The sequence below is a fragment of the Marmota monax genome, unplaced genomic scaffold, assembly GCF_021218885.2.
Source record: "Marmota monax isolate L192 unplaced genomic scaffold, Marmota_monax_Labrador192_F-V1.1 WCK01_AAM20220418_F8-fsc00186, whole genome shotgun sequence".
Classification (NCBI taxonomy): Eukaryota; Metazoa; Chordata; class Mammalia; order Rodentia; family Sciuridae; genus Marmota; species Marmota monax.
The window spans coordinates 2,190,778-2,210,420 of record NW_026694725.1 but is presented as its reverse complement, the minus strand read 5'-3'; the positions used below and the strand labels follow the sequence as shown (position 1 = coordinate 2,210,420).

Sequence of the window (19,643 nt, the reverse complement as noted above, 5' to 3'; positions counted from 1 at the left end):
TGGATCTCATGCCCATGTGAAGCCATATGCAGAACCAGGAATCCGTCTGACCCTGAAGGCACAAAACACCACCTTGGCCCCTCCCATCCAGAGTCACTGGGCAAGGAAGACACACAGTCCAGTTAACACACAGTGATTCAGAGGTTTATTTACAAGAATAGAAGAACCTGGCTCTACCTGGAGCCTTGTTGAGCTATATACAGGGAGAGGGGAGAGGGAGATAGGGGCACAGCCATTTAAATTACGATAGAATAGGGGTCCTAAGTTCTGGCATGAGTGGGTTCAGTCATCTGCAGGGATCAGGCCTGAGGCTGCAGAGAAAAGGGAGGAAGATGTCACAGTGTGGATGGAACAAGGGGAGGGAAACAGGGAAAAGGTCTGGGAACATGCTGGAAGGGCAGGGTGAGGCTCCAGCCACCCCATTCATCCTTGGAGACAGGGGAGTGGGCGGGGGAGGGGTCAGGGAGGAGTCCACACAGAAGGGGCCGTACCATGGCCACCTCTGGATGGTGCCCAGCTCACTTCCTCTTGAGGGAACCCTTGCTCTTCTCCTTGTCTGCTGACCGCTGTTTCTTCACTTTCTCCTCCTTCTTGTTCTTACTGTGCAAGTTCTCATACACATCCTCCTTGTGTCTGTGGTAGGGGTGGACATATAAGGGCAGTGGATGTGGTTTAGGAGAGTGCAGGGTGACTTGGCACCCATAGTCCCCTCCAGTCACCCCATCTCACAAGTGAGCAAACTGAAGCCAGGTAAGCAAGGCGACCTGGTCACTGTCCCTTCACTGTTCCCAAGGGAGCAAAGAACACATCTCATACATTGTTGGCACCTGGCACAAGCCCACACATGGTGGGCACTTAGGAAATACTTATGCACAGAGGTAGTGAAAACCAAGCTTGAACTTCAACCCAAGTGTTTCCAACTGCAACACTTGTCCTCTCCAGAGACGGAGGCTCAAGCTGAGCAGGAGAATGGAGAAGATGCTAGGAGGTGGCAGGGAGGGGTCACTCACTTGGAGGAAGTCCGGGAAGCCTTGGCATGGGCACTCCTCATGGCCGGGGGGTAGGTAATGTTTCCATATTCTGACTCCTGGCCCTTCTGGGACTGTGGGCAGAGGTATGGAGGGAAGGCAGTGATCCCAGTAGGGCCAGGTGACACCTACTCTCCCCTGTGACCCCAAGTGACCCCATTCTGCATGCACCTGAATGACTTCCAACTTCTTCTTGGTGGTTTCAATGAACTGGGCAATAGCCACGTAAATGAACTTGTATTGAGCCTCTGTTTGCACCATGCCTGAGCGCTGCGCCCGAACCATCTGGATTGTCTTCTGGATGTCAATGTCACAGTCCAGACCTGGGTAGGGATAGTGGTTAGACCTCAGGCCTAGGTACAGGCAGAGGCCAAGAGGCTTCCCTGTCCCCACCAGGCATGCCCACCTGCTCCCCCAGGTGCCCCTCACCCTTGGTGGAGATGCTCTCCATGAGCATGTCGATGACAATGATGGTGCCTGTGCGGCCAATGCCCGCGCTACAGAGAGAAGGGGCAGCTATCAGAGGTCCAGCCAGCCCCTCCCCCAGAAGCAGGGAGCCATGGGCTCAGCCCCATCCCTAGCCAGGATGTAAAGAGCCTGAAGCTCCAGCCACTTGAGGTAATGTGCCCAGAGCCACTAGGCAAGCCAATGCAGATGTGCCCCGCTCTGCACCCATGGTTCCACCTCAGCTGAAGGATTCGCTGGCAAGGGCCTGGGTTGCTGAGGCTGGGGCCTCCAGACACATCCATCTCTCAGCACTCCACTCCTCTACATCCTGCTCCATCTCATTCCTGACTGCTGGCTGCCCCCACCCCTGGAGATCCAGGACCCCCAGCTCCCACTATTGTCCTCAGGCAGTCTGGACCCTTCCCCATCCTGCCTTTTAAGAGTAACATTTGGCCAGGGGTATAGCTTCCCATGCAAAAGGCCTGGGTTCCAATCTCAGCACTGCAAAAACAAAAAGGGGGGTGGGGAGAGTGACATCTGCCTCTTCTTTCCGTGAGCTTCATTTCCCTTTTTCTTTAAACCCTGGCAGTAGGCTATGGGCAGCTCTTGGGACAGCAGGGTACAGGGACCACTGGGGTCAGCAGTGCAGTAGGAAATCTCCCTTCTCCTGCACACTCTGCCGGTGCCTGCCCTTGACAAAACAGTCCCTGGTGACCTTGAGGCCCACCCACAGCTGGGCCCATCAGGCTGGTGCCCTGAGTCTGTCTAATTTCAAACCCAGATTGTCAAAAATAACCCCCCCTCACCCACTTCCTTCCTGTAATGTCTAAATAAAGACTTTGGGGATTTCGAGAATGGGGGAGCGGGTAGCAGTAGGAGGGGCAACTCTGGGGATGGACCTGTCTGTGGGAGGGCAGAAGACAGAGCCTGGCTGAGACAGCATGGGGGTACCTCCACATTCAGCCCACCCAGCCCTGTCCCAGAACAAACCATTGCTAGTAGGAAGGAGGAAGTCTGAGGCCCTAAAGGCTTGGGGTCACATGGAGGGAACAGGAAGGGAAGAGGACAAAGCAGGTTCCCATTTTACCCATTCCCTGCCCAACATGAGTTACTAAACTGTCAACAGCCCCCATTTTTGGAGAGTTTAGAGTATTCCAGATGTAGTGATAGGATGTCATTTAAGTCTCATGACAACCCTATGAGCCTGATTTTACAGACAAGAAATCTGAGCATCAGAAAAATTAAGTAATTTGCCCAAGAACACACAGCTGATAAATGAAGGAGCCAGAATTTAAATAAGCAGCCTTTGTCCAGGACTGCGTATCTACTGCCTCCCAACATCCAGGCCAGGCCAATGGGGTAGGCTCATTTGAAGAACCCCTGCTCCTCCTGGATGAACCCTATTTCTCTGTCTCAGCCAGTACGGGAACAAGTCTCCTCCATATGAACATAAGGATCTTCAGAAGAGCTCTGGGTGCATGGGCCCATCCCAAAAACCTTACCCACTGACACAACTCTGGGGCCAAGATGGGAGCATTGGCTGGGGAAGGGGAAAAAACAGTGAAGGTGAAGAAGCCCAAGTCCCCAGAGCTACAAATAGAAAAAGACAAGGGTCATGGAGTCATACTGATCCCAAATGGAAGGTAAAGAAGAAACTGGCTGAGGAGAACCAAGAAAAAACAGGCAGCTACAGCAGTCTAGACTCTCCCACTGACCAGCTGGCGACTGGGCAAGTCACAGAGTTGGCTTCCTCATCTGTATCTGGCAGGGGTAGACTAGATGGCACCTCCAGGGAGGTCTCTGGGGAAGGCACCCCCAGCCAGTAGTGGGACTGGTTGCAGCTAGATCCACCCACACGTCTAAAGCCAGGAGGGAACCCAGAGAGGCTGGGGCTGGGGGAGACAGTCAATGAGTTTGCAGCAGTGTAGGCACTTTCTTAGCTCTATTTGCTTCCCAGCTGTTATTTTTATTACCACTGTCGTTGCCGTTATTATTCTCACCTGCAATGCACAATGATGGGCCCTGCATGAGGCAGACTTTCCTGCCGCTGGTTGATCTGGTCCAGGAAGCTGAGGACACCCCCAGGCTCACTGGGGACCCCATGGTCAGGCCAGCTCAGGTACTGGTAGTGCCAGATCTCCCGAACCAGGTCCCCCTGGGTCAAGGACATGGGGTCAGTGCCCCCTGCTCCTATGTAACACCCCATCCTGCCTCATCCCACACACCCAGAAGAGAGAATGAGTCCAAGGAGGGGCTCTGGGAGTGCACAGGGCCTGATGACACTCACATTGTCCAGCGGGGAGACCTGTAAAGTACGGAGTTTGTATTCTGTTGTGTCATGCTCTCCACAGTTGACCACAGAGTAGGGTCCATAGACACGCTGAGTGCGTACCTCTGGCCAGTAGGGGACACATTTGTTCTGAAAATGGAGAATGGGGAATGAAGAATGAGACACAAGAAGCAGAGCCCTGGGGCTATTCTGGATTCCACTCTTAAGTCTTGAGTCCCTGATGCTGGCCCAGACATTGTTGAATGAATGGATGAGCTGGCTGAGGGTCAGAAGACCTGGGATCCAATCTCAAACCAGCTACCTACAGGTGGTGTGACCTGACCAGCCACTTGACCTTACGTTTCATTCAATACCCATTGAGGCTGTGTAAACTGGGCTGGAGTTACAACACAAGAAGCAGGATGCATGTGGCTTAGTGGTAGAGAGTAGGTTTAGCATGTGGGTGGCCCTGGGTATTCTATTCCTAGCACTGCAAAAAAAACAAAAATCAAGTAAGACACCATCCAAGCCCCGGTGCCCCTAGGAGCTCACAGAAAGACAGGGGAACAGGGGAACAGTGTGCTGCTCAGGAGTGTGGCTGAGGAAGAGGTTAATTCTCCCTATGGGTAGGGAGGCAATCCAAGATGGTGTCACAAGGAGGTAGCAGTTGAGTGGGTCCTCCAATATGAGATCTCTGCCAGGCAGAGGTCATATAAAAAGAGAAAGTAATTCCAGGCCAAAAAAAAAAAGAGCTTGTGCAATTCATGGGTACCTGAAAGAGCCTGGTCTGTTTGGAGGCAGGTGTATTATAGGGAAGTATGGCAATTGGAGGGAAGCCACCAAGCCTTCAAATATGACTTCATCCCAGAGGCAACTGGCAGCCTTTGAAATTTCAAAGAGGAAACAACTTGATCCAGTTTGTTTTGGGATGGAATCATTTTGACTACGGCATAAAAGAGGAGTTTAGAGGGAGGGAGCAGGCTCCATAGAGACTGGAAGTAGCACAGAGAGTAGACAGAAGGGCAGGGGAGGAAAAGGTAAGAGGGATGTTTGCCTTAGCACACATTAAGGAGAGCAGTTTTGTGTTTGTTTGTTTTGTTTTTTTGCAGTACTAGAGATTCAACCATAGGCCTCACACATGCTAGGAAAGTATTCTAATTCCCACCCCCTAAGGACAGTTTAAAGTCTGAGTCTCACATGATTTTATGTATCTGTGTGTGGTACTGAGGATTAAATTCAGGGCCTAAACATAATAGGCAAGTGCTCTACCATTGAGCTGCATCCCCCATCCTTAAAGTCTGAGTCAAGAGCTCACAAGGGTCCAAGGTTGAAAGTAGGAGTCTGAGAGTCACAGTGTATAGTAGAGACTTTGTCTCTAGACTTCAATTTCCCAACAAGCATCTGACTCTTGCCCTTGAGACACTTTTACACCCTCGCATCTAAACTTTCTTTGGTTTTATGATGGTGAATAACAAGTACTACGGAGGGAATTCGGGCACTAGCATGATGGCACAGGGCTACGCCTACCCGGCCTTTCTCCACCTCTCGAGTGGTCATGACGATGACGCGGGTGTTTTCCTGCCATACCATCTGCCAGAAGTCATTGACTGTGGACTCCAGGCAGCCCTGGCTGGCGATGTAGGTCTTAGAGTTCTCATCGGGGCTTAGCAGCTGATTCTGGATGCAAGTGCAGAGAAACATAATCTAGGACTGTGAGCCCCATGGCCCGGACAGGCCCGGTACCACTCCACCCTCCCCTACCCTAGACATCAGCTTTGGCTTTGCCCAGGTATTTCTGGATCCTGGAGCCCCCACAGGACAGAGAACTCCCAGGGTCCAGCCTTTGCTCCCACATGACCCACACCACCAACCTTGACATAGTTGGCATTGATGTAGTCTGACCCAGGGATGTTACTGTCCCGTCCCTGCAAGATCACTCGGCTGTGGTCAACTGGACAGGAAAAAAATAGCTTGGGTCAGCCAAGGACTTACCACCTGCTGGGCCACACCCTTCCTAAGCTAACAGGCCATTCTTGCCTCAAAGCCATGAGGCTCACAGGGGATTGCAGGTGGGAGGTGATAGACCTGTCTGGGGTTTGAGAAAGAGGCTTCATAATGAAGGTGGCTTGGCATGATGGTACATGCCTGTAATTTCGGCAACTCAGGAGGCTGAAGCAGGAAGATCAAAAGTTCAAGGCCAGCCTCAGCAATTTAGTAAAACCCTGTCTCTAAAGAAAAAGTAGAAAGGTCTGGGGATGCAGTTCAGTGATAACGTGTCCCTGGGTTTAATTCCCAATACCACAAATAAATAATTATTAATTTTAAATTGTAAAAAACGGTTGGCTATATAGCTCAGTGGTAGAGCACCCCAGGGTTAAATCGCCATATCATAAAAAAGGAGGATGGTGGTAGCTGGAGGCAATCTGCTTATGGGGAGGCTCCTGGGAAAAGAGGCTTCTTAGAGGGAGATGAGCTGTGCTGGGGGTGGGCAAGTGGACCCTCTGAGTGGAGAGTAGACATTTAAGGAGGTTGGCTCAGGAAGGAGCAGTCTTGTGGTGAGTGGCAACTGCCTGGAACTTACAGGGGAGAATGTTCTTATATCGGTTCTTGCTCTTGTTCTCTGGCCGCTGCCCTTCCAGCCGCTGGTGCAAGTTCTTCACCTCCTGTTTCTGTAAACTCTGAGAGGTGAGAATAGGAAATGAGCAGCGGCCCGAGAGGGTGACTGGTGGTAGAGATGCTATGGGGGCAGATCAGTATTGGAGGTGCCTAAAGAAGACAAGGGACACCTGGGACCCCACACCAGGTGACTGCCCCACCCCCCGCTGCCATATCCCATCCCTGCTGTTCTCATTGCACACCTCAAACTCTTCCCAGAAGCCAGCCTTGGCTGTGTCCTCTGACTCCTGCTTCTTATTCAGTTCCAAGACCCGGTTCTCAATGTCAGCCGCATTCACCCGAGTGGCATAGTAAGGCTGGGGTTGGTGAGGGTAAGAAGTCAGCAATTAGGGATCTCAGAATCCGTGCCAGGGAATGGTCAGAGGAAGAAAGGAGACAGCAGGGTCTGCCCCCTCACCTGCCGCAGGTAGACGAAAGCTCCTGAGGCCTCCTCAATTCCTGTTTTTTTGAAATGCTCCACCAGGTCTGTTAGGCTGTCAAAGGTCTCCGTGCCACCTACAGTGTAGCGTCCACCCTGAGAGGCATCAAGTAGGATCAACCCTCAGGGCCTGCGTCTACCTGCCCGGACCCATAGCCTTGGATACAAGCCCAGGCAGTCCCTCCCCACAGCCCAGGCCCTGGACACAGACAGGAGCTCCAGCATGATGCCTCTCCCACTGCCTTACCTCACACATGACCTTGATGTGAGTAACCCTGAGTGGGGAGCCCGGGCCAGCCTTGGGCTGGTCGCTGAGCACGGACAGCACAAAATCACCAGGCTGGCTGAGACTCTCACGCACAAGAAATGTCCAAGGTTCACCCTTGGCCTGCAGCAGTGCCTCTGCCTGTCCTCCAGACATGTGGCCATGGTACCACCTAGAGAAGGAAGCATGAAGGAAGGAGGGCCCCAAGGGAAGGTAGAGCAGAGTATTCAAAACTTGGGTGAGGGGATCAGTACCCACTACCCTCTACGTGCCCAGGCCCTGTGCTAGATGCTTTTAAAAACACCACTATATTTGGATTTGTTACCATCCCACAAAAATGCTGAGAGGAAAAAGCCAGGTGGCCCATGCCTATAGTCCCAAATGCTCAGAAGGCTGAGGCAGGAGGATAGAGAGTTCAAGGTCAGCCTCAGCAACATAGCAAGACTTTCTCAAAAATAAGAATGTTCATTAGTAGCATTTATTCCCATTTTATAGATGAGGAAACTGAGGCTGAACATTTGGAAACTGGCCCCAGGCCCTTAATTGATAAGAGTCAAACCTCAAGAACTCTAACCACAGAGTAGGACATGGTGGCACATGCCTATAATCCCAGCAACCCAAGAGGCTGAGTCAGGAGGATTGCAAATTGGAGGCCAGCCTCAGCAATTTAGCCAGACCCTGTCTCAAAATAAAATAAATAGGTCTGTAGCACAATGGTAGAATGTGTACTCAGCATGCACAAGGCCCTGGATTCAACCCCTAACACCAAAAGAAAAAAATAACAGAGTTCTAATCAGACTTTGAATCCAGAGTCCACCTCTGAAAGTTTCAGACAGACAGAAAGGCAGGAGGCAGTATCCAGAATAGTTAGAGGGATGAAACCAAGGAAGCACCCCCATGAAACATGGGGGAGACAGAAGTCAGAAAGGAGAACTCCCCTAGGGAAATGGGGATCACAAACACCCTTGGAGAGAGGGGTGCAGGAGCTGGAGGGTACCCAGGATGATGTCACTGCAGGGGAGACCAGGCTTAAAAGGGCTCAAAGGGGCCATCGAGGCAGAAAGCAGAACTAAGGCCTTTCCCCGAAGTACAACCCCTTCCCAGGAGGAAACTGCAGCCCCACAATGCCCAGCCCCACAGGAAACCACGTGATGGAAAAAACACAAAACTCCTTCTGGGGAGAGAGTGAGAAGTGAGGTTGTGAGGTTTCCTCAGCCCAGGGACAGGGGAAGGGGGGCCATTTTCCAACCGCAGGGATGGGGGAAGAAAGAAGGGGGCCAGTCTGTCCTGACCCATCTTACCCCTGCCCAGAGAGCACTACAGCTCAGAGACATCCAGGGTCTCCAGTCCAGGCACAAGCACCCCGGGGAATACCACACCACCCTTCAGAGACAGGCCAGAGCCCTCCCCCAGGCAATGGGGAGGGGGCTAAGCCCCTTCCCTCAGGGCCCAGGATGAGGAAGTCCCCATGCAAATGTCAAGCTGACCACAGTCAGAGAGCACGCAATTAAGGGGACAAATGCAAATTCCCACAGAAGAGGAGGATGTGCAGCTAAAGGCAGGGAACACAAACAGAAGTTCAGAGAAAGAGCCTCCCACATGCTGCCAGGGTCAGGCTTCCTAGCTCAGGTAAACCAAAGTACCCCTGAGAGTCACCTGTCCTTATCCTTGCCCACCTCAGCTCTGCCCCCTCGTTTGCTTCTCCCAAACTCTTCAAAGCCAGGCCTCAGCCTGCTGTCCTGGGTACCTTGGCAGCTCTACCTTCCTCCTTCAACCCACCCAACACCATCTCCTGCTCATCTATAGCAGCCAGCCTTCTCCTCCGCAGAAGAGAGGGCATGGGGAGCAAAAGAGGGTTTGAGTATCCAAACCCCTGTGAGAGCCGCAGGTGGCAGGTGGGGGCTTGCAGGAAAAAGTAAAGAGGGTGACCAGAAATCAACAGATTTCAACAGAAATCCATTTCCAGGCTTTGCTACTAGAAGAGAAAGTGTCTCAATGACTTTATATTGATTGCAAGGAGATCTCTAGAGGTGGGCCATGGCTTTTACCTCATTTCACCTTAACTTTATCCAGTTCTTTCTTTTTCTTTTTTTGGAAATACTGGGAGTCAAACCCAGGGCCTCATGCTTGCTAGTCAAGCATTCCACCCCTGAACTACATCACCAGCCCTTTATATTTTTTTATTTTGAGATAGAGTCTCACTAAGTTGCTGAGACTGCCCTTGAATTTCTGATTCTACTGCCTCAGCCTCCCAAGTCTCCAGGATTACAGGCATGTGCACCAGTGGCCAGCTATTTCTAAGATTTAATCAATGACTTGAACAAAAATAAAAAATATTTGTCTTTCTTTCTTTTATTCTTTTTTTTTTTTTTTGGTACCACATTGATTGCACTTAACCTCCGAGCCACATCCTTAGCCCATTTTTATTTTTTACTTTGAGACAAGGTCTCACTAAATTGCTTAGGACCTCGCTAAATAGCTAAGCCTGGCTTTAAACTTTCGATCCTTCTGCCTCAGCCTCCAGAGCTGCTGGGATTACAAGCATGCACCACAATGTCTGGCTTTAACAACAACAAAAAAAATTATATATATATATATTTTTTGTTTTGTTTTGTTTTTTTGTTTTTTTGGTACCAGAGATTGAACTCAAGGACATACAACCACTGAGCCACATCCCCAGCCCTATTTTGTATTTTATTTAGAGACAGGGTCTCACTGAGTTGTTTATCATCTCACTTTTTGCTGAGGCTGGCTTTGAACTCTCGATCCTCCTGCCCAGCCTCCTGAGCAGCTGGAATTACAGGAGTGCACCTCTGTGCCTGGCTTTTAACAAAAATATTGATACAAGTATGTAGGCACCGAATCTCAAAACAACGGAAAACTTAAGAGGGCAACTCAATGGTAGACCTCATGCTTGGTATAAAGGCCCTGGGTTTGATTCCCAGTACTGGGAAAAAAAAAAAAAAAAGACTAAAAACTGCAGGATCAAGGTTCAAAATCACTTCAACAATCAATACACAAATACAGGACAAGGGTAAGTTGGTCTGGCCCTAGGAGTCCATGGGATAAAAAGCCTAGGTTTATTCTGCTGCCCTTTACCTTAACAGATTCTGTTATTGAGATGTAACAGCTAAAATGAGCCATGGTGGGACTGAGGTTGTAGCTCAGTGGTAGAGCGCTTGCCTAGCATGTGTGAAGCACTGGGTTCAATCCTCAGCACAACATATGAATGAACAAATAAAGTAAAAAATCCATTGGCAACTAAAAAAATTATATATATATAATTTTTAAAAGTGAGCCATGAGGGCTGGGGATGTGGCTCAAGCGGTAGCGCGTTCACCTGGTATGCATGCGGCCCAGGTTCAATCATCAGCATCACATACAAAGATGTTGTGTCCGCCGAAAACTAAAAAATAATAAATTCTCTCTCTCTCTTTAAAAAAAAAAAGTGAGCCATGAATTTTAAAAAGTGAGCCATGGTGTAATGAGGAACATTTATGTTCCCCCTCCCCTCACCCATGCTTTGGGAGAACCACATAGGGATAGTCAGCCCAGTTATAGAGGCCACACCTTTGCAGCAAAAGTATGGAGGAGCTGTTTTGAGTATTACCCTATGTCCAGAACATTACACCCTGTTTTCAATTACCTATGTTTGGGCCAAAGGACTGGCCAAACTCTATCCAGTCCCAAAGGATAAACCTACCCTCAAGGGGTTGCAGACAAAAAGCACTGAGTGTCCTAATGAAAGTGAATTGAGTGACCATCCTCAACATCAACATCTCCTTATACTAAGCAGGCTGGAGCAGGGAAGTTGTAGGAAAGCAGATTCAGCTCCATAGAAGGAAGAGCTTTCTAGAAACAGAGCTGACCTGCTAGGAAATGCCAGCCATGAGGAGTGGCCTCCCTGTCACTCAGGACTGAGTTGCCAGGTGAGAGGGACCCTGGAGAAAGGCAAGGTAGACCTCTCTTGCTTCCTCAGGGGCACAGGGGAGGGGGTTAGTCTTATGAGTCACTAGGACATGAGGAAAGACGCTCAGAACCCTGAGATGGAGCAGGATGGGGAAGGGATTGCAAGCAGACAGTGCCAGGGAACCAGGTGCTCGCCTCCCTGACAGGTAGGGAGAAGGCAGCTGCCTCCATAGGGGAGAGGGTCAGGCTGGGTGCCCCTCACCTCTCACTGGTGGGGTCGGAGCAGTTAAGTGGGTACTTGAGGTGGATGATGGTACCATCGCGGTCCTGCAGGACGCCCTGCTGATGGGTGTAGTACTCCACCAACTCGGTCAGCGTTGCAAACTTCTCCCCTCCGTAAAGGTCGTAGAAATCCCCTGAGTTCTGAATCCGAATATGGGTCACCTGATCCCCCACCCTGCAGGGCAACAGGCAGGGAGGCCAGTGGGTGCAGGAGCAGAGGTGGAGTTGGGTGGGGGACAGGCTGGGGGTCCCGAGTTTGAGGCACACAAAGGCAAGGGATGGACACAGACAGGGATAGGAATGTGCTAGGGTTAGGGACAAGGATATGAAGGAGGCATAGGGTCTGGGGAATGGGCACTGCCCTGGAGAACCAGGAAGGAGTGCTCAGAGACTGAACTGGCACAAAAAACCTGCCAAAACACTGGAGGGTCACTTACCTGACAGAGAGAGAGAAGTCACCCTGGTTCTTGCGACTAGGCCGAGCCAAGAAGCTTCCATGGACCCCTCGGCCCTTGAGCAGGGTCTCTGCATCCAGTCCGCTGAGGTCTCGGTGAAACCACCTGAAAGGTCCCCCACAGAGTGTGAGAAGAGGTCCCTTGGGCCCCAGGGCTCCCTTGCCTCTTGCCTTCTGTGGGTTCCAGGCCCTTACCTCACCATCCTGGGGGCTCCAGAGAGGAAGGGGGTGCAGGGAATTGGGTGGGAGGTGCCACCTGTCTGAGCAGGCGGAAAACTCTGGGGCTAATCCTCAGTCGTGGTCCTCAGCGTCCTAGCCACCTCGCTACCTGACCCCCCAGCGGTCCTGGTTCTGGGGCTGCCACTCCACTGGCCTGGGGCAATAGGGCGGGGACAGGAAGGGGCGCGGCCGACCCCTTGGGGGAACTCACTTGTACTTCTCTTTTCAGAACAGAGCAAGGGAGAAGCAAGAGGGTGGCAGGGCCGGGGGAGGGGCCCACTTCCCACGCATCTGCCATCAAAGGCTCAGGAGCATGGCACTGCGCATACGTGAAAACTCAAGAAATAAGGACACACATGTGCCTTGGACCCTCCAGACCAAGATCATGCCTCACACACGTGACTTCCCACAATTCCACAACATTTCTGCCTCCTCCACCAGCTGCTTCTACACAGCCTTTGCTGGCACAAGTTAATAATAATGGTGACAGTGACAACTATCATTTAATGGAGTGTTACTACACACCAGACTCTAGTAAAAACATTTTTCACATGCCTTTTGTGAATTATTCCTCACCTTAGCCCTATGACCCTACTACCATCTTTATCCCCATTTTACAGACAAGGAAACTGAGGTTCAGGGAGTTTAAGGGGCCATACAATTAGTAAATGGTAGTTCCAACCAATGATTTTAATAATATGCCAGCCCTCAGGGCCTCAAAGAACAGAAGTTGAGAGACCCCATGTCTAAAGTCACTGCCTTGGGAGAGGACAACTCCCTAACAGCAAAACCTTGCAGAAGCTTAAGAGAGGGAAGGGTGCCCTCCTGCACCCATCACACCTCTGAAGGAACAGACAACAAACTTGAGCCTTTTCTTGAGCCTGTCAAACTTGAGCCTTTTCTACTTCTAGTCCCTAGGCCTTTGCCCTGTCCCAGGACTCAGAGCAGGCACTTGTCTCCTGGGGTCAATCTCCCTGCCATGGCAGACATTCTCAGGACTGGTTGACAATTGAAGCTATAATAACTGAAAGTTTGGGCTGGGGTTGTGGCTCAGTGGTGCAGCCCTTGCCTAGCAGGTGTGAGGCACTTGGTTCAATTCTCAGCACCGCATATAAATAAATAAAATAAACGTCTGTCAACAACAACAACAAAAAAAATTTAAAGAAAAGAACTAAAAGTTTGTCTGTACATGAAATCCCAAGTACAAACACAAACACCATCAAGCCAAGACCAGAGGCTAGTTGCTCAACAAAGGACACAAAGAAACCCCTATTGGTAGATTCCCTAGGGACAGAGATGGGCGGGATCACACATTGTCATTACACCTTTACTTAAATTTTAATTTTTACAGCACCAGGCACTGAACCCAGGGCCTTGTACATCCCAAACAAATGGTCTGCCTCTGAGTTATATCCCCAGCCCTTTTCTTTGTTTTATTTATTTATTTAGAAACAGAGTCTCATTAACTCATTAAGTTGTTAAGACTGGCTTGTGATCCTCCTTTTGCACCTCAGCTTGCTGCATAACTGGGATCACAGGCATGTGCCAGTGTGCCTGGCATCCTTACACCTTTCTGAATGTTGTAAGGGGCTAAAATTGTACTTAGCAGTAGAGCACTTGCCTAGCATGTGTGAGGCCCTGGGTTCCATCCCAGAACCACACACACAAATGTTGTATAGTGGTTATGTGTGACCTTTATAAAAATATTTTTTATTTTTATAAAGGTCACACATAACCACTATACAACTCTCTCCCATCACTATAAACTGACTGGGAGAGAGTAATTTCTAGAAAACTTTTTAGGGGTGCTGGGAACACTTTTTCTCCATCTAGACAGTATTTACATAAGTACTTTTAAATTTCAAGATAAGCTGGGAGTATAGGTCAGTGGCAAAGCACATACTTAGCATGTGTAAGGTCCTGGGATCCATTCTTAGCACCAAAATAAATAAATTAATAACAAGTGTGAAATTAATCAGGTAGGCTTAATATTTTATTCATTATGCATGTGATAACTCAACAAAAAATAAGAGAAATAGCAGGGCACAGTGGTGCAACTCGGGAGGCTGAGTCAGGAAGATCATGAGTTCAAACCTAGCCTCAGCAACTTAGAGAGGCCCTAAGCCACTCAGTGAGACCCTGACTCTAATAAAATATTTAAAAGGGCTGGGGATGTGGCTCAGTGGTTAAGTGCCCTTGGGTTCAATCCCTGGTACCCAAAAGGAGAGACAGACAGAGAGAGAGAGAGATAAATAACAAAGTGGTAAAGCCCAACACAGTCTGAGAGTGTCACTCAGTGGTAGAGTGCTTAGCTAGGATGCATAAGATGCTTGGTTTCATCCTCAGCACTGGAAAAAAAAAAAAGAGTGTAATATCCCTATGACAGCATTCATTTTATCACTTTTGAAAACATTACTCAAGTATCATTTTTCCCCAAAAAATTAAAATTGTTTTCTCTCTCTTTTTTTTTTTTTGTACCAGGGATTGAACTCAGGGGCACTTAACCATTGAGCCACAGGCCCTTTTTTAAAAAATTTTATTTAGAAACAGCAACTCTCACTGAGTTGCTTAGCACTTTGCTAAATTGCTGAGGCTGGCTTTGAGCTTGGGATCCTCCTGCCTCAGCCTCCTGAGCCACTGGGATTAGAGCCTGGTTTAACCTTTTTGGTATTTCTCTCTTATGGCTGTTCTTGGGAAGTTGCTTGGTCAATTTGTCACATGGTTCAACTTTGACTACACTTTCAGTTGAGACATTAAACCCTGAAAGATCTGGAACTCCCATGGACTCTGCCCACACCAAGAGGTAGGAAGAATCTGTACAAAGTTGGTTCCACCAACTTTGGAGAGAAACCACTGACTGACATCCTAGCTTGCGTCTCCCAACATTCAGAGCCTAGCACAGTGCCTGGCACACAGAACGTGTCCAGTGAACAAACACATCAATACATGTGCACAGACAAGGTCACAAGTATATCTTCTTGGTCCCAAACACACCTTACTTGGTCTCTACAGATGAGTGCACACAAGAGCACACCACTCCCATGTGCACAGTCCCACCAGACCCACTTCATGATCCAGGCAAAATCCCAACATGGACACACAATTCTGATTACAAACTAAATTTCAGGTGCATGCTCAGCATCAAATACCCATTACACCCATCACATTCTCCCTCCAAGGTTAAATCCACCTGGTGGCAAGGAACAAACTAGGCACCCAAAACTCCTGATCCATGGAAGAGGTAGGAATTTCTTCCAGGGGTATCAAGCCAGAAGACAGACTGATACTCAGATGAAATTCATAGTCCCCCTAGGCACAGTGGTGCAAGCATGTAATGCAAGCAATTTAGTAGGCTGAGGCAGGAGGACCAAAAGGTCAAGGCCAATCTCAACAATTTAGCAAGGTCCTGTCTCAAAATAAAATAAAAAGGAACAAGCACATAGCTCAGCAGTAGAGCTAGTAAGTGTGAGACCCTCAGCTCAATTCCCAGAACAAATGAAAAACAAAACAGCTGGGCACAGTGGTGCATGGCTATAATCCCAGCATTTTGGGAGGCTGAGGCAGGAGGATCATAGGTTCAAAGCCAGCCTCAGCAACTGAGCAAGGCCCTAAAGAACTCAGTGAGACCTTGTCTCTAAATAAAATATAAAAAAGGGCTGGGGATGTGGTTCAGTGTTTAAGTGCCCCTGAGTTCAATCCCCAGTACCAAAAAGAAAACCAACCAATAAAAAAAAAAAATAGTATAATCCTGCTGTCCCTGGGCAGGAAAATAAATAATAACAACCCTCCCTTATGATGGCATAGTACACTGAAGTGGACAGAACACTTGCACATAAACAGTCATCCCTCTTGGACCTCGGACAGCTCAGTAATCATTCAGAAAAGTATTCTCTTGGGAAGCAGGGAGACAGAAATCAAGATCAGTGGTGATGCAGGAAGACAGGCAGCCTGGAAGAGCAAACAATGTGAAATAATCCTTAGTCGTTGGACTTTTCTGAGCCTCAGTATCCCCATCTGATAAATGTGTTTAATAATATTTTCTAAATATGATGTAAAATATTAACCCAGCAATTCTGGAGGCTGAGCCAGAAGGATTCCCTGAGCCCAGAAGTTGAAGGCCAACCTGGGCAGCATAGTGAGAACTCATCTCAAAAAAGAAAAGCCAGGTGCAGTGGCATACACCTGTAATCCCAGTGGCTTGAGAGGCTGATGCAGAAGGATCACAAGTTCAAAGCCAATCTCAGCAACTTAGTGAGGTGAGGCCCCAAGCAACTCAGCAAGACCCTGTGGCTGGGGATGTGGCTCAGTGGTGAAGCACCCCTGGGTTCAATCCCTGGTACCCCCCCCCCCCAGAGAGAGAGAGAGAGAGAAATAAGATGGCAAGTGGTAGAGTTCAAGAGTTCAGAGACTCCTGAGATGAGGGTGTCCCTGGGCCAGGGTGAAGACAGGTATCCTATCAGGTTGCCTCATATAGTCAGCGGTCGGTATCTGAGAGTTTCTCATCTGCGGGTTCAACCAACCATGGATGGAAAACTATTTATCTCTCTATGTATGTATTTATTTATTGGTACTGGGAATTTTATTCAGAGCTGTTTTACCACTGAACCACATTCCCAGACCTTTATATTTTTTACTTTAAGACAGAGTCTCATCAACTTGCTTAGGGCCTCACTAAGTTGCTGAGGCTGGCCTCAAATTTATCATTCTCCTGCATTAGCTTCCCAAGTCAATGGGATTACAGGTGTGGGTCACTGAACATGGATAATGGAAAATTTATATGTTTTAATTATATCTGTACTGAACATATATAGACTTTTTTCTCATCGTTATTCCCTCAATGATACAGTGTAACAAGAATTTACATAGCACATGCATTGTATTCAGTATTGTAAATATTCTAGAGGTGATTTAAAATATACCAGAGGATGTGCAAATGTTCTATGCAAATACTGTACATTTTATTCATTCATTCATTCACTCATTCATTGGCGTACTAGGGATTGATCCCAGAGGCTCAAGCACTAAGCTACATCCCCAGTCTTTTTTATTATATTTTGAGACAGGGTCTTGCTCAATTGCAAAAGCTGGCCTTGAAATTGCAATCCTCCTACCTCAGCCCTTCAAGTAGCTGGGATTACAGCCATGCATGCCATGGCTCACGTTATACCATTTAACCAAGACACTCAAGCATTCATAGATTTGGGTATCTAGGTAGTTCAGGAACCATCTCTCCATCGATGCTAAGGGACCGCTGTATTATTAATTCTCATTCCAACCCTATTTGGATTTTTTGTTGTTGTGGGGGGGTACTGGGGATTGAACTCAGGGGCACTCAACCATTGGGCCATATCTCCAGCTCTATTTTGAATTTACTTAAAGACAGGGTCTCACTGAGTTGCTTAGTGCCTCGCTGTTGCTGAGGGTGGCTTTGAACTAGAGTTTCTCCTGCCTCAGCCTCCAGAGCCACTAGGATTACACGCTTGCTCCACCGCACCCAGCCCTATTTGTTTATATTTATTGTCTGTTACTGGGGATTCTACTTCTGAGATATAGCACCTGCCACACCCGTATACACACACACTTTTCATTTTATTTTGAGACAGGGTCTTGCTAAGTTGCTGAGGCTAGCCTCAAATTTGTCATTCTCCTGCCTCAGCCTCCTGAGTAGCTGGCACACAGGCACATACCACAAACCCTATTAAGTTGCACTAGCCCAATTTTAGAAACAAAAACAAAGATTCAGAGATGTTAAGTAACAGCCAGTCACAAGCTAATGAGTGGGAAGGTGAACAAACCAAGTCTGTCTGGTGCCAGAGCCTGTTGCCCTGTCTACCACACCAACCACACTGCTGTGGGCAGACATGGGTACTAGCACATCCCATCATGGAAGATGGAGTGAGTAGGTGTTCCCCACAGAGGCAGGAGGCAACCAGAGTTAGCATGAACAGATGCACTTGAGCAGAGACCAGTGTAAGCAGGGCAGTGTGGCTGTAACAAATCTAGAGAGGCTGGGACCAGATTCAGAGGATCTCATATGTTTAGGATGAAGAACCAAGAAAGGATTCAGCCCTGGGAGAGGTCTTTTGAGCCACTTGATGAGAAAATGATCATGGAAGGAGTATGGAAGGGCTCGGGAACTAGAAGAGTCCCCATTAGTGGGGCTAACAATGACAAGGCATGTAGTGAGGGAGACAGTGTAAGCAGAAATGACACATATGAATGTAAGAAGCAAGAATCAGCAGGACTGGGGTGGGGGCAACCAATACACGAAGTCACCAACATTGTGTATGCAGGTTTTCACACATAATATCCAAACTCCAACAAAGTCTAACCTACCCTGGTCCTCCTTCCTCTCTATGGGTTCCTCTGCTATAGGCACACGGTCCTCTTCCTATGTGTTCCCACAGCGGGCTTTATATTCACCATTTCCTCTGCACAGAGGTGCTTGACTCCTGTCAGTTCAAATGTCACCTTCTCAGGAAGCCCTCCCTGACTCCACCAGCTAGTAATGTCACCAGTCTCTTGTTAGCACATGAAGTTGTTTCATTTCCTGTATAACATTTCTGAACATATGAAATAATTCTGTTTTATTGCATTGTCTGTTCAGTCTGTCACCTTTCACTGGAATGTCAGCTCTGGGGGAGCAGGGACCATGTCTATCTCATTCACTCCAGTATCACCAGCATCTTTTTTTTTTCCCACCAGAATCTTAAACATACCTGGCACATAGCAGATACTCAACATGTACCCATTGAATGAATGTTGCAGGGGAGGGGGAAGTGAAGGGAAACAAAATGGAACCAAGGCCAGAGGTTGGCAAGTGCTAGAAATGGGAGTCTTCTCTGGTGTGCCTTTCAGACTATCATGTTTGAGGTGATGTGAACTACTCAGGGGAAAAGGTCCTAGATAGAAGGCAGAGAAGAGGTCCAGAGATTGGAGATAGAAATGTGATGGTGAGAAAAGATACACATCTATCAGGGGAAAAGTGTGAAAGAAAAAGGACAGAGAAGCATGAATGAGCCTAAGGGTCTTTATATCTTGTGGGGAGGAGAAAGTCCCCAGGGACAGGAAACAGGCATGGGCAGGGGCAGCAGCAGATTATAATCATGATCACGCACCTGTTGGGAATAAACATGAACAATGTCCCTCCCTCCCAAACTTACAGACTTTGGAACCCAGTGGTACAGAGGACTTACCCACGGGACAGCATCTCCTTGGAAGGATGGGGGAATCACAGACAGAGGGCCACAGGGGGTGGGGAGGAGCCAGTGGCACAGTTGTGCACAGTGGTCCAGGAAGGAAGAACACGCCTGATCTCAGCCACTTCCTCCTCGATCCAGCCCTCCAGGCCAACAGCACTGAAAGGACAAGCCCCTGAACTAATGGTCTCCGGGGAAAGAACAGGTGGGGCGGGGCTGGTCTGAGACCGCCCACAGCAGCCTGCTCGCCCCCGCTACCCGACTCTAGTCCAACGGGCAGCCTGCCAGTCCAGGGCTTCCTTCTCTTAAGAGGGGAGGAGCTACCTGCAGCTCCACCTGGAGTGCCAGCTGATAAAGTAGGGGCAAAGACCAGGAAGTAATGCTGGCCAAGGGAACACCGACCAATGGGGAACCTCTCAGTCTATGGAAACCAAGGAGTTCAAGGAAAAACCCCGGAAACCCATTTCTCAAAGAAGG

The 19,643-nt window shown here is 48.8% G+C and overlaps 1 protein-coding gene across 2 annotated transcripts; it reads right to left on the bottom strand.

The window, feature by feature from the left end:
* Window positions 1-128: 128 nt before the first annotated feature.
* On the bottom strand, window positions 129-19,429 carry Ptpn6 (protein tyrosine phosphatase non-receptor type 6). 2 transcript variants are annotated; one of them, XM_046424104.2, is made up of 16 exons: window positions 19,164-19,429; window positions 11,732-11,854; window positions 11,275-11,469; window positions 7,086-7,275; window positions 6,818-6,934; window positions 6,603-6,716; window positions 6,326-6,422; window positions 5,616-5,695; window positions 5,272-5,421; window positions 3,763-3,894; window positions 3,476-3,630; window positions 1,458-1,525; window positions 1,200-1,351; window positions 1,011-1,102; window positions 492-633; window positions 129-311 (listed from the first exon to the last, which is right to left on the bottom strand). In XM_046424104.2, exons 1-15 carry the CDS (start codon window positions 19,175-19,177, stop codon window positions 519-521), a joined length of 1,794 nt encoding a protein of 597 aa, XP_046280060.1. In that variant the 5' UTR covers window positions 19,178-19,429; the 3' UTR covers window positions 129-311; window positions 492-518. The 2 variants fall into 2 exon arrangements, with proteins under 2 accessions (XP_046280060.1, XP_046280061.1); XM_046424105.2 differs by lacking the exon at window positions 19,164-19,429 and adding an exon at window positions 11,944-12,125.
* Window positions 19,430-19,643: the final 214 nt, after the last annotated feature.

Excerpts from the sequence above, each read along its gene's own strand:
- Ptpn6 (XM_046424104.2), bottom strand. Across the intron at positions 6,423-6,602 it reads GCTTCTGGGAAGAGTTTGAG|AGTTTACAGAAACAGGAGGT; the intron begins GTGTGCAATGAG and ends CTCACCTCTCAG. Across the intron at positions 1,352-1,457 it reads GGAGAGCATCTCCACCAAGG|GTCTGGACTGTGACATTGAC; the intron begins GTGAGGGGCACC and ends ATCCCTACCCAG.